The sequence below is a fragment of the Acanthochromis polyacanthus genome, chromosome 21 (genome assembly GCF_021347895.1).
Source record: "Acanthochromis polyacanthus isolate Apoly-LR-REF ecotype Palm Island chromosome 21, KAUST_Apoly_ChrSc, whole genome shotgun sequence".
NCBI classification, from domain to species: Eukaryota; Metazoa; Chordata; class Actinopteri; family Pomacentridae; genus Acanthochromis; species Acanthochromis polyacanthus.
Window position 1 is genome coordinate 29,598,231 of NC_067133.1, and position 13,239 is coordinate 29,611,469.

The window sequence follows — 13,239 nt, forward strand, 5'->3', positions numbered from 1 at the left end:
CTGACCTCCCAACTACAACATAAACCCAAAGATCAGAGAGAATCCTCAGAACTGATGCTGGCACTGCTTGCATGAACTGCTGCTCTGTTGGTGTCACTTCTCCTGATATCAGCGGGTGACCTCAGACTTTTTAAGGAACGAAAAAAGAGTACTGGTTGTTAGCTTTATTTTAAGAGTTTTACTGCAGTTGTATTTTGGTTTTGAGGGACGCCTAAGGGTTTTTGTTTGTACTGATTATCTCTAATCCAGGGCTGCACAGTAGAGTAGTGGTTAGCACTTTCGCCTTGCAGCAAGAAGATCCCCGGTTCAAATCTCGGCCTGGGCCTGGGATCTTTCTGCATGGAGTTTACATGTTCTCCCTGTGCATGCGTGGGTTTTCTCCGGGTACTCCGGCTTCCTCCCACAGTCCAAAAACATGCTGAGGTTAATTGATTACTCTAAATTGTCCGTAGGTGTGAATGTGAGTGTGATTGTGTGTCTGTATATGTAGCCCTGTGACAGACTGGTGACCTGTCCAGGGTGTCCCCTGCCTTCACCAGAGTCAGCTGGGATAGACTCCAGCACCCCCCATGATCCTGGTGAGGATAAAGCGGTGTGTAGAGGATGGATGGATCTTTAATCCAGTTTTGTTCAATCAACTTCAGAGTGAATTTCACTTTTGGTTATGTTTATTTCTTTTATTTCAGTGGCACTCATTTTCCTTTAACCCCCTCACAATTTTGTGTTACTGTGAACTTAACTTTCAAGTAAAAACCTGCATATCACTCAGCAAATCACCGTTTGTTCTGTGTTTGTGTCACTCGTTACCTGTGCTGCCGGGTCGTAAGACATCAACCCCCAGATCTGGACTGTCGGCACTGAACACGTCGCCAGCAGCCATGATAACAACTGGGAATGCTGGGACAATCACTACACAAGGACACTATTTGGCTAATTTTAAATCAGGAAAAGTTTTTGCTATTTACAGGCAGAAACTCTGCACGTTTCTCTCCTAGTTTTGGCCCATAACATTCCTGTCACGCACTTTCTGTCACACGTCTATTATGTTATGACACCAACAATCAGCAGCTGTATTTTGATCTCTGTTTTCAGCTCCCTCCACTTACCGCAGCCCTCTGCTCAAGGTTGGCCCTGCCGAGGGAAATAACGCTATTCTTCCTGGAGCCCAGAGTAAAGGTCAACCTCTCCCCAGGAAACAGAGCAGCAGGCAGCGTGGACAGGTCCAGGTGTCCATTAGGGGTCAGGGTGCAGATCTTTGGGTCTGCAGGAGAGAAGGGAGAAGAAAATGAAGGGAGGAAACCACGGTGTGAAATGGAGGCTCTCTTTGTTTACCTTCTCTCTGCTGCTGCCATGTAAGCTGAATTGTGCTTCATAAAATGTTCTAAAACAATGTTATAGGCAGCTCCAAGGGGGCAGCAGAAGTTGAATTTACACTAAATTGCCTTAGAAGAGCTCATAACAGAGAAACAAAGGAACATCTACCAGGGCTTCGTCCATTCACAAACATTTCTTATGGTGGTTTTTCATGTACACTGACGTTTAAAAGGTACAGTTTGGCTCAGGAGACATTAGAAGCGTCCCTAATGTGCAGCTAAATGCTGCTCTGTACTGCAGGATGCTTGGTGAGACGATAGGAGAGGGCTGGCATCGGGTCTGCATTATTTAAAGTTTGTTCAGCTTACATCTCAGAATAGAAACAGGTGCTCAGCAATCATGATCTGATTTTGATGCCCGAGGCACAACAAATCAGCTGACAGCTTTCTGCAGTGCTGAATGTGTAGAAGACTGGTTAGACTACCACCTGAGAGCCTGAATATGACAGAGCTCTGTGCACAGTTACATAATAACAATAATACTAGAATAGGAAGCCAAAGGAGAAATTTGGAATGTTTGTGAAGGAAAACAACTCTTTCCGCTTTCTAAGGTGTGTCCTTGCAGCTCTTAACTGACATCATACTAAATTATCTTCCAACAGGCAAACGCTGTAGGAGGAAGACATGCCAGGACTCTCTGCTCTGGTCGAGGTTAGATATTGTCTGTTCTGACGTGAGCAGAGTAACTGTCTCCATATTGGTCTGTAATCTAAATCTGACCTTCTCCCAGCTACAATATAAACCCAAAGATGAGAGAGAATCCTCAGTGCTTCCATGAACTGCTGCTCTGTCGGTGTCACTTCTCCTGATATCAGTAAACTTTACCCACAACCTAAATCATCTGAGGCTCCATTGTTTCTCTCTCTGTCTGCCTCCTCTTCCTCTCTCGACCTCGCTGAACTTTCACAACATTTGTAATTCTTTTTTAATACTGAACATAAGACACAAAGGTACATTATGTCAAATCATCACCGAAAACAAATTCTCACACAAGTGTAAGTTGTTTTTGCAAAGTAGTAAATGAACACCGTTTAGACATTCTGAGGCCAAATGGTGAAAAAATTTCAGAAAATGATAAGAAAGTGAGCCCTTATTATTCAAAACTAGTCTGAAGCTCTTGCAGTCGTTGGTACCTGAGAGGTGCAGAGGGTCCTTCTGCTTATCGTTCTCATCAAAATTACAGGAAGACCTGTCGTCATCCGAGTACGAGCGGTTCGCATCTCCCTGAGTTGGGGACAGAGGAGGAAAATAAGTGTGTGACAGAGAGGGAAAGACAGAGGCATGAAGAAACAAAGAGCATGAAGCCGAGTGGAAAAAAGTAGGAAATAATGAGCAATTACAAGCGGATTTAAATAGGAACTGCCAATCTTTTTCCTCCTCTCCTCATTACCCAACTATCTGAGGGACATTTTCTCTCAGACCCACCTGCTCTGTTCTCACTCGTCAAATCGAGCTCTAAAACAGAAACGTCTGGAGTTCAGGTGTCCGTGGTCGTAAAGTATTAAGGTTCAATAGTCTTCGGATATATTAACAACAGTGGGGTTGTTTTTGTTGTTTTTGTTGTTTTTCCAGCACTCATCATTGAAATTAAAACACGCTCACTTTACTTTGCTGTTTTTGTTCATTCAAAAGGAGCATCAATGAGCACCGAGATGAAAATACGAGACGTAAACAAGTCAGACTGAAGCAAAATCATCAGTTTGCACCTGCAGTTTATCAGCAGGTAGTCTCGCATAGCCAAATCACTCCTGCTAAAGCGAAAAAAAGCTTCTCTGGCTTGTTTGCGTTTCTTTAAATCAATCAAAATCATGTTGGATGGATCCAAGTCAAGGATGCAGCGACGGCGTCCGCTCAGTTTGTGTGGATGGAAATGTTTGGTGGAACATTTGTACGCAGTGAGTCGAGCGCTGTCTTAAAAATGTCTAATTCACTGCAGAAACAAACCAGCAGTGCTGCCTTACTGCAAGATTTTCAGATTTTTTGTTGCTGTGTCATGTAGTGAAGGGAATTTTAAAAGAGCACAGATAGAGAAGGGGAGGAGAAATCTGTGGGAATCGTGCAGCCAATGGCAACCTTGAACCGCTGGTAAAAATACAATAAAAGTACAAAAAACAGAGCATGGTGGGCTGGCTTGACTTATTTCTGTCTTCATTTGTTCAGGGCGTAGTGCTACCGCCTGCTGTCTCACCTCAGCTTGGAAACCCTCGACCAAGATGGCAACTAGTAGATTGAAGAGCACGTAGTTTCCAAACGTCATGAGCGCTACGAAGTAGAGAGCAGCGAAGGGAGAGGTGGAGGCCATGCCGTTGTACAGCACCATGTTCCAGTCCTCCTGGGTCAGAATCTGCAGAAAACACACACACAGATACACAACAAACACTCACAGTTAGCTTCTTCGTTCTGCATACAGGAGCAAAAAGGTGTTAAGCTGCTCCTCTCACCTGAAAGACGGTGACGATGGCCCAAAGCAAGGAGTCAAAGTTCTTCCTGTCGGGCACCGTGTCTCCCGCTTCGGTCTTCAGACTGAACTTACAGCCAAATATGTGCATCCCCAGAATACTGCAACACAACAAGGGTTCTCTCTTTAACAATCCAGCAGTAGGTCAGCTGTACTAGTTTAAAGGGCAGTTGTGTTGCTAAACTGTACACTGCGGTGGGATTTTTAGTGTGCCACATGTTTATTAATCTTATAGACAACATGAAGCAGCACAGAATTATTATTACTATCACAAAGTAGAATAGAAAGAACAGAATATCCTTTATTAGTCCCACAGGGGGAAATTTGCATCATAATGACGATAAGAAAAGCAAGAAAACACAGCTACAGTCCAAAGAGTAGAGGTATACACACTATATATACAATATCAATCAGAACAGAAGAACACAGGAACACTGAGAACGCAAACTTATGATTTTTTCTAATAAATACATTTTGTGTTGTTGCACAGAGATTCATAGTTATTGCACATTATTGAGTGTTAAATCAAGAAGTGAAGTAAAGAATGAGTTAACCGTTTACATACATGAAAAGTCAAACACTAAAGTGAAATAAGAAGCTAAAAATAGATTAAAAAATAGAAAAAAGAGCAGGAGTGACGGCTACAGGTAGCATGTACAGTGAGACTAGACAGTCACCACAACAAGCTTCCATTACTTCTTCATTTCATGTTTGTTCCACCATTCGTAAATTCATATGTTGCCACAAGGCTACAAAATCCAGATCACGTCGTTTAAATCATCCTTCATCGCTGGTTTGTTTAGACCAGAGGTTCCCAACCACCGGCCCGTGGACCGGTACCGGGCCGTGAATCATTTGGTACAGGTCCGCACAGAGAGAATAAAAATGGCTTATTTTTTCTTTTTTTTCCTGGCAGAGTGTGCAGGAAATTTTATTTAGAAAAGTCTCATAATTATTCAAAAACAGATTAACGAATTTGGATAAAATTTTCAGGGAAGCTCAGAAATGACACAAGGACCAAGTGATTAGATTCTGGCAGTGATGCAGCTTATAGTCTGGATCCACGGATTTGTTAAAGATTTCTGTGAGAAAGCAGCATGGCATCACCGTAACCATGACAACAAGTGAACACTACATCAGCTGATTGTGATCCTACTACAAATCCACCTCTGAGGACTTATCAGGACTTATCCATCAGAAATGATCCAAGGAACAATTGATTAAACTGTGGGGGTGTTTCTGAGTCCCATCAATTCCTGCCACATATTTAGGTCACGTGATTTGGTATCCGTACATAACGTACACATGCAGAACAAACGCCTGTGATCAGTGCAAGATAATTTTTTATCAAAGATTTCATCTTTCCGTTGGAAAGGATCCAGTGACTGAGCATCCTAGAGGACTACTGAGCTCTCTGAGTGCTTTTCTAGTTTGTTATGTGTACGATGACTGGTCTGTAGAATATTGTCTTAAATCCAGTCCGTGGTGCAAAAAAGCTTGGAGACCACTGCATTAGTGGATTTTAGACTCACACTAACGAGTCAATCACCCGTACAACCGTCCATTTCTTTTTCATTTAATGCTTTCTTTCCCCACCGTTTGGCCACAGGACTATAAAACCCAGAGCATGCCGTTCATATCATCCTTCATCACTAGTTTGTTTAGAGCCCTCAAAGGTTAAAGTCACACTGTAAAGTATGTGTTCACTAAAAGCTGCAGAGGCTGGACGGAGAAGCCAAATGCCACCAGAACAGGACAGCACTAGCTGGCTCAAAGCTCACATGCCATCTGTCTTGGCACACTCGTGCTCGGTCGCTGTGCTGCAGGGGCAAAGAAGCTGGCTGGCAGGTAAGTACACACACACACACACACACACACACACACACACACACACACACACACACACACACACACACACACACACACACACACACACACACGAACATATGTGCACACGTAAGGGTACAAGCAGGACTAGGGTGATAGCACTACGCTGTAACTCATCATATTTTCCTATATCGTAGTGACAATTATGAAAAATATTAAAATAATAATAATTCCGTTAATGCATCCTCGTTTTCCATTATCTCCCACATGGCTTTAATTTGACAGTGCAGGTGTGCAGAGGAGAGATTAGGCTGGATGACGGTATTATTGTCAGCATCACAGTATCCATTTAGCTGTAATGTAAAAGCTAAAATCCATCTTTACCTGTTAGATTTAATTAAGCAAATGATTTTAAAAATATTAAAATAATTCAACCCTTCCTGTTCCTTAGATTCTACAGAGGACTTAATGGAACCATCGACAACTCCAGAGGTGTCAAAGCTTCAGATGTCTTATTTACATGCCAGTGGAATCTGGATCTGTGGTTTACTTTTATCGTTGTTCTTTATTCTGAGGTCCGTCTCTCTAATTTAATGGAAATTCAAAAGTTTCATGCTGTACACACAACCTTCACGGCAGAGGCAACGCTGCAGGAGGAGCAGGTCAGAATGAAAAACCTCGGCACCGCTGAGGCACAGTTTGGGCAAAAGACGGTGGAACTCCGTTAATTGGAAGTTAATGCTATTATTTTCTGAACAGTGTGTTCAGGCCTTCAGCTACGTCTGCATACGCCACGCTCAGCTTAATCTTCTTATGTTCTACGAAGGTTTGATCATTTTTCGCTTTCGAAGGTTTAAAGCTGCAACAAAAAATCATGTTGAACAGTTCAAGCATCAAGCAGTGCGACGTGCACACAGAGTTTATTCATGCACACGTAGAAACACCACATGGTCTTTATGGGTCATTCCAGAACTGCAGGACATTTTACATCCCATGGATCAAATGTACAATAATCCATGTAGAAAACACTAAAACATGCATTAGCTGAGTAAATGTTGTCCTGAGACTCAACCTAAAAAACAAAAACTAGGAGAAAAGAATGATTGAAAATATTTTAAAATACCAAATAAGTCTGGAGTTCCCCTAAAATGTCATTTTTCTCTTGTCCCACCCCCTGATGACCAAACTGAAATCTAAATCTCCTTTTTTTGGTTTTATTTTTTCATTGAAGTCTGTAATTGTGGGAACATTTTTTAAATCAACATAATATTCTAAACAATGACAATAATTATTATACATCGAACATGTGTCCTACAGCATGCACCCATTCCTGTTCATAATGTTTCATTGTTTTCTGTCTTGTTTTTGTCACTTTATGTATAGTTTCTGTTGTTTTACGTCTTATTCTTGTCATTTTCTGTCTTTTTTCTCTCATTATGCATCTTGTTTCTGTCATTTTGTGTTGTGTGTCTCATTTTGGTCATTTTATGTCTTGTTATTGTCATTTTCTATCTTGTTTCTGTCATTTTCAGTTTCATTTCTATCGTTCTTGTTTTTGCTGTTTCCATCCTCCAACAGTTTTCCTCAAGAATGTGCAGAGCAAAGCTATGTCCTCTCTTCTATTTTCCATCTTTTCATCCATTGTCAGCCTTGATTGAATGTCTCTCTCTACCTCATATTATCAGGATCAGACTCATTCTTTGGACTGTTTTCCATCAGTCAGTTTGTCCTCTTGGTCAGCAGTAACAGCTAGCTAAATATCTAGCTTCTACTGCTGAGAAAAAGATCACATTAGCATGGATTAGCAACCCTGTTACTGTGATTAGAGTAGGGTTAGCAAACAGCACAGAAAACATGGAATAAAAATGCTACCATTGATGTGGAAGCTGAGCCAATCAATACCTATTATTGATCAATATGGAGCAGAAAACTGTAAAAGAGGAGGTTTGTTTTTCACACATTTGAAGCCTAAATGTCCTCCAGTTCTGGAATGAGCCTCTTATCAATGCCATCTTGCTAACTGCTTTTCTCTACACCATGCCCTGCCGTTACCTGAAGATGAAGATGAAGAGCATGAGCAGCATACAGAAGGTGGCCACGTTGTCCATCGTCTTCATCAGCACCACCAGCTGCCTCCTCAGAGCAGGCATGAACCTCACCAGCTTTATGACCCTCAGCAGCCTGAAGGTCCTCAGCACCGACAGACCGCCATCCGCCTGGCCGATGATCTCACACACACTGGGGGGTGAAAGTGTAAAGAAAGAATCCATGTGGGTCGAGAAAGACACAAATTAACAAGAGTCAAGAGAAAACGAGGAAAAAAACAGACAAGTAAACATTAGATAAGAAGCTAAGTCAGCCGGTTAAACAACAAAAAGATAGAGAAAGTCTTCGACCACACATAATCTATACTGGGATGATAAGGCACTCTGCTGCGTGTCACATATTCCTGCTAAACTCTTCCGATAGTCCATGTTAGATCTGTGTAATTAAATGCACAGCTTTATAGGAATGTATGATGACACTATGTTTGTAGCTTTTCTGGAGATTTTATTCCCAAAAAATGCATGGAAACATACATTAGTCCAGGGGTGTCAAAGTCGTCTTTGTTCAGGGGCCATGTTCAGACCAGTAAAATCACAGCATAATAATCTACAAAAACCACAGCTCCAAGTTTTGTTCAGAAAGGTTCAATTTCATCAACATTATGCCTCAGTTTATCATTTACACATTACAACTTACAGACCACAGTTTATCTGTATAGTATTTTATTTAAGAAAGACAAAAAAAACAACAAAAACAAGACAATATATTACAAAGACGAAACACAAAATGACAAACACGAGACACAAAATGACAAAAATTTGGACAAATGACATGAAACCAAACGAAAAAGACAAAAAATTTGATAAAAAAGTTACAAAGCGACAAACAACGTAAAAACAACACAAACAAGACAAAAAAAATGACAAAAACGATACACAAAACAATGAATAAAGCAAAATACGAGATGATAAAAATAGGACAAAAAACACAAGGGAGACAAAATGGAAACACAAAACGACAAAAACATGAGGCACACGACAAGTCAAAAACGACAAAAACAAGATGAAATATTCCAAAAATGAGACACCAAACGACAAAAAGAACAATCTAGTGTTTTACTTTATGATCTAAACAACTGTAGAATCCGTTTGACACCCCTGCATTAATTGATCAGTCGTGACATGTTTGGATCAAAGCTGCTGATGTTGCCAGTAAAAAGATTACTGACCTGATGATGACAATGATGCCGTCGAAGATGTTGTACGGGTTCCTCAGGTACTCAAAGAAGCCAAAAGCAGTCAGCTTCAGGATCATCTCCAGGGTGAACATGCTGGTGAAGACTATGTTGCAGATCTCCAGGACGTTGGTCAGCTCCTCAGGCTTCGTGGAGGAGAAGGGAGGTCGTAGAAAACACGAGAACAGCGTTAAAAGTAAGACGTGGAAGTTGGTAGAAACTACAAGAAGGGTTTGAACTGCAGGGATCCCAAGCTCAAAACAGAAGCAGGAATATTAAATTGCAAAAATAAAAACAATAACAACAAGAAACAGCTGTGGCCTGTGCTGGAAAGGCCGCCACTTAAACTGTCAATCACCTGAAGAGAGAATTCTCCCCTCTACCTGGGTGATAAAATTAAAACATACACCTTATCTCAGACGGGCCACGGTCAGCGAGGACGGAAATGAAAAACGGGAAAAGGAATTGTGTTTATTTGAAATTGTAAAGAAAAAAAATCACATCAGCTAAAAAAAAAAAACTATAAAACAAGAAATGGGAAGAGAACGGGGAGTATGCAGCGCATGGTGTCAAACTGTGGCTGAACAGGAGAGGCTGCTATCTGGAATTGGCAAAAGAACACACACACATATGAATGGCTGCGAGCACACACACACACACACACACACACACACACACACACACACACACACACACACACACACACACACACACACACACACACACACACACACACACACACACACACACACACACACACACACACACACACACACACACACACACACACACACACACACACTGTGTTTTTCTATCATTGTGGGGACATACCATTGACTCCCGTTAATATCTAACCCTAACCTTAACCCAGATCAAAATAATGGCTAACCCTAAAGAAACGTTTTTGCACATTTACTTTTTCAGTAACAACAACATGAAAGAAAACGCTGTTGCCGCCCGTGGGGACCTAATTTTTGGTCCCCACCATAAGACAAGTCCCCACCGATATAGATAAACAAGCCCACACACACACACACACACACACACACACACACACACACACACACTGCAGTCAATTCTGGGGTTTTTTCCATTTCTATGCGCACGTGCACGAGCAGACTCGCTTTATGCATGTGTGCTGTGTGTGTGAGTGGATGCACGATATGGATCAGATGCTTTCTCTGATACCCCCTGTGAATTTCAGTTTCAAAGCCAGCGGAGAAATCGCCAGCTAGCCCTGCCAGAGTTACCAACCATGTCAGAGAAAAACACTCCCTCCCCTCCTCTAATCCGCTTTTTTCTCCCAATCTATCTCCATGCCCCCCTCCCCGGTTCTTTCTCCATTCCCTTTTTCTTTCTCTTCTCTGAGTCTCATTATCAGGCAGACCCATCTCTTCCCAATCAATATCCTCCTGTCGATCAGAGGAGGAGATGAGGAAGCAGGAGGATTGTTTGGTGACATGACGGTGAGGAGCAGAGATGAGGAAGAAAGAGTGTGAGAAATGGAAGGGAATGAAGGGAAATAAGCCCCTGAAATAGTCCAAATCTCATGAGCTCAATTTTCGGTTGTGTTTGAGTGTGGCAAAAACATCAACTGAGAGTTTTTGAGCTGGGTAGCTGGAAGGTGCTACAGAGAAGCTGAAGTGATGCAGTGATTAAAACATGAGCTAAAACAACCAGTAGATGAACTGTAGTGGTAAATATGGACCATAGACATAAAGTTTGATCCATCAGCAGCTGCTCTGACCTTGACCTGTGGCCAGAAGTCCCTCACCATTCCTTAGTACCGACACAGGACATGAGATTTATTGCTATTGACAGAACCATCACAGCTCCTGACACCAGTTTAACTCAGATAAAATACCATCATTACTCCCTCTGTGCTTTCCTTCTTTCATTCCCATGATTCCCTTCATATTGTCCTCCCATGTTGCTTCCCACCTGTCCCTCCTTTATCCACCCATATGAATATTTCATATTTTATCCCACGATACAAACATCCTCTTTGCACTTCTCTCCTGAAATATGTCCTCGATCGGTGTGAGCGGATATGAATGAATGAGCTTCTACTAAGAATGCAAACAGGCAGCCTGTCTTCAAACTTGATGAATTAATAATTACGATAAGTAAGACATTAATATGAAAAAAGAAATCTCCTATTGTCAAAGGTCGGGTTAAAAAAAATTGCAAGGTCACGCCTGTACAGAAGAACATGCATTTTTGATCTGAAACCTCGGCGTTTCCCCTGAGCAGGGTGTGGTGGGAGTGCAGCAGCTCCGTCATGTTTCAGGCTTCGGATTTCTCCTTTTAGAACAAAATCGCATGAGGTAAGACTTTTGTGCTGCAAAAACAAAAGCGCAGCGGCACAAGCGCCTGTGCAAGAAAATGTGTGTCTGTGCATACATGCCTGCTTTGAAATGCACACACTCACTCGCACACAGGGAATTGAGTTGAAAACTGCTGTGTAACCGGCGTCTGCCTCGCACTTCCCCTCTCGCTTGTCTCCTCCTCTACTTCTCTCCTTCTCCCCCACCGCCACCACCACAACCCCCGTTTATTTTTAGAGTCTTCCGAGATGAGAGAAAGCAACTACTCTGTACGCTGTCAAAGAGTGAGTGGGTGGATGAGAGGGAGGGAGAGAAAGTGGGGAGACGGAGGGAGGGAAAAAAGAGTCAGAGAGTGGATGAGACACTCGGGGTGAAGGCGGGAAGGAAGGAAGGCGCTGAGGAACAAAGGAACAAGTGGGGGAAAGTGCAGAAGGAAAAGGTGCGCAGAGGGATTTTTGGAGAAAATAAGAGGAGAGTAAAATTAGCAAGGGAGGTAAGGAAGAGAGGGAAAGTGAAATGGCAAGAGCTGAGAGAGAAACGGAGGAGAAAGCTGTCTTATGTAACAGCTTGTGAGTCTCTGTGCCTGCATGTGTTTCTGTTGGTGCATGCGCATAAATACAAACAGATATTTTTGTGTTTGTGCGCTTGCACGTCGTGCGCGCGCCTCTTTGTGTTTGTGCATGTGTAATCTTGGCAGGCTTCTCCCACTCTCGCTCTCAGACACCTGCCTCGTCTGCCTCTGAGGAGCCTGGCCAATGTTAAAAGCCAGCTCAGTTTTGTCTACCGCTAGGCTAAATGTTTACACCTCTGTCAGGGAACTGTATGGCAGCGATGCTCCACGCCCACACTCCTCTCTCTCAATGTCATCTGCCACTAGAATATTTGTCTCCGCTCAGAAATGACACTGTAGCACGTTGGTCTGGAGAAATAACGGCAATGTTCTTGAACACTCGCTATCTTTGTGGACAAATGAAAAAGTCGTGACAGCTCGTGGAAACCTGGAACAAAAAAATGACGTAACAGAAAAATAACACAGTGTGTAAGCTACTCTGAAAAAGATATTGTTTTTACTGTTTGACTGTTGAATAATTACAGCTTGCTTTAATTCCTAGATGCTAGCCGGCAGCAAACTGTTCATCCACCGTGAAAGTGAAAAGGTAGACGTGCTACATTTACAGCGACAAGAAAATTGAAGCATGAAAAGAGGGAGGCTGCTCGCTTGAATACACAAAAATCAATAAACAAAGACTCAGAACGGCACAGTGACGGAGTTCTGCGACGACGTCTTACCTGGTTGTGGTGCTCGATGCCCATGCTGATGGTGTTGATGAGAATAGCAATCATGATGCCCCTGCTGAAGTATTTGCTCTCCACGATACCCCAGAGTTTCCTCCTCATGTCATTCCAAAGATCTCTGCAGCGCCCGAAGCACGACTTCCTGCGCTTCTTCTCCCCATCTCCCCTCTCCTCCAAGTGGTTCTCCTCTTTGCTCGTCTCCTTGACAGCATCCTCCTCATTCTCCTCTCCATTTCCAGAGTCTCCCCTCTCCTTCAGTGTTAATGCACATATTGGACAATCCTCGGGACTCTGCGGGACGGACAGGCTGATGGAGTTGGCGAGCGGCTGAGATTCGTGGTCTTGTTTGCTTTGGTGAGGACAGTGGAAAGCTGCAGAGACACAGCAAAGGGATAAGATGCACTTTTCAACTTCAGATGTAGTCTGTGTCAGTTCTCAGTCATCCAGGTTGTGGTAATCCTAGGAGGTTCAGTAGGAATCAACTGGACTTCTCTGGTAGGTTCTTGATGACCTTCCACTTTCATCCAAGACGCTTCATGATTGCTGTTGTTGTTGGTAGACCCCTGGTTTCACAACCATTCACGCCTGGATTCTGTGAGACCTGGTCGTTAATGGGACATCAGCCGTGTGACCTGGAGTGACGATAAATTCTGTAGCTCCCTAGTAGTCGGTAAAAAA

General features: G+C 42.8%; 1 protein-coding gene across 5 annotated transcripts in view; it reads right to left on the reverse strand.

Moving 5' to 3' along the window:
* The window catches only part of cacna1ia (calcium voltage-gated channel subunit alpha1 Ia), a 241,021-nt gene that overhangs the window by 59,012 nt on the left and 168,770 nt on the right, over positions 1 to 13,239 (reverse strand). For all 5 annotated transcript variants that reach the window (XM_051940863.1, XM_051940862.1, XM_051940860.1 and 2 more), the window contains exons 10-16: positions 12,556 to 12,932; positions 8,933 to 9,084; positions 7,711 to 7,896; positions 3,815 to 3,932; positions 3,562 to 3,717; positions 2,507 to 2,597; positions 1,107 to 1,261 (exon numbers count right to left, since the gene is read on the reverse strand). In XM_051940863.1, the coding sequence (XP_051796823.1) occupies positions 1,107 to 1,261; positions 2,507 to 2,597; positions 3,562 to 3,717; positions 3,815 to 3,932; positions 7,711 to 7,896; positions 8,933 to 9,084; positions 12,556 to 12,932 (1,235 nt within the window). The remainder of the gene's footprint in view (positions 1 to 1,106; positions 1,262 to 2,506; positions 2,598 to 3,561; positions 3,718 to 3,814; positions 3,933 to 7,710; positions 7,897 to 8,932; positions 9,085 to 12,555; positions 12,933 to 13,239) is intronic.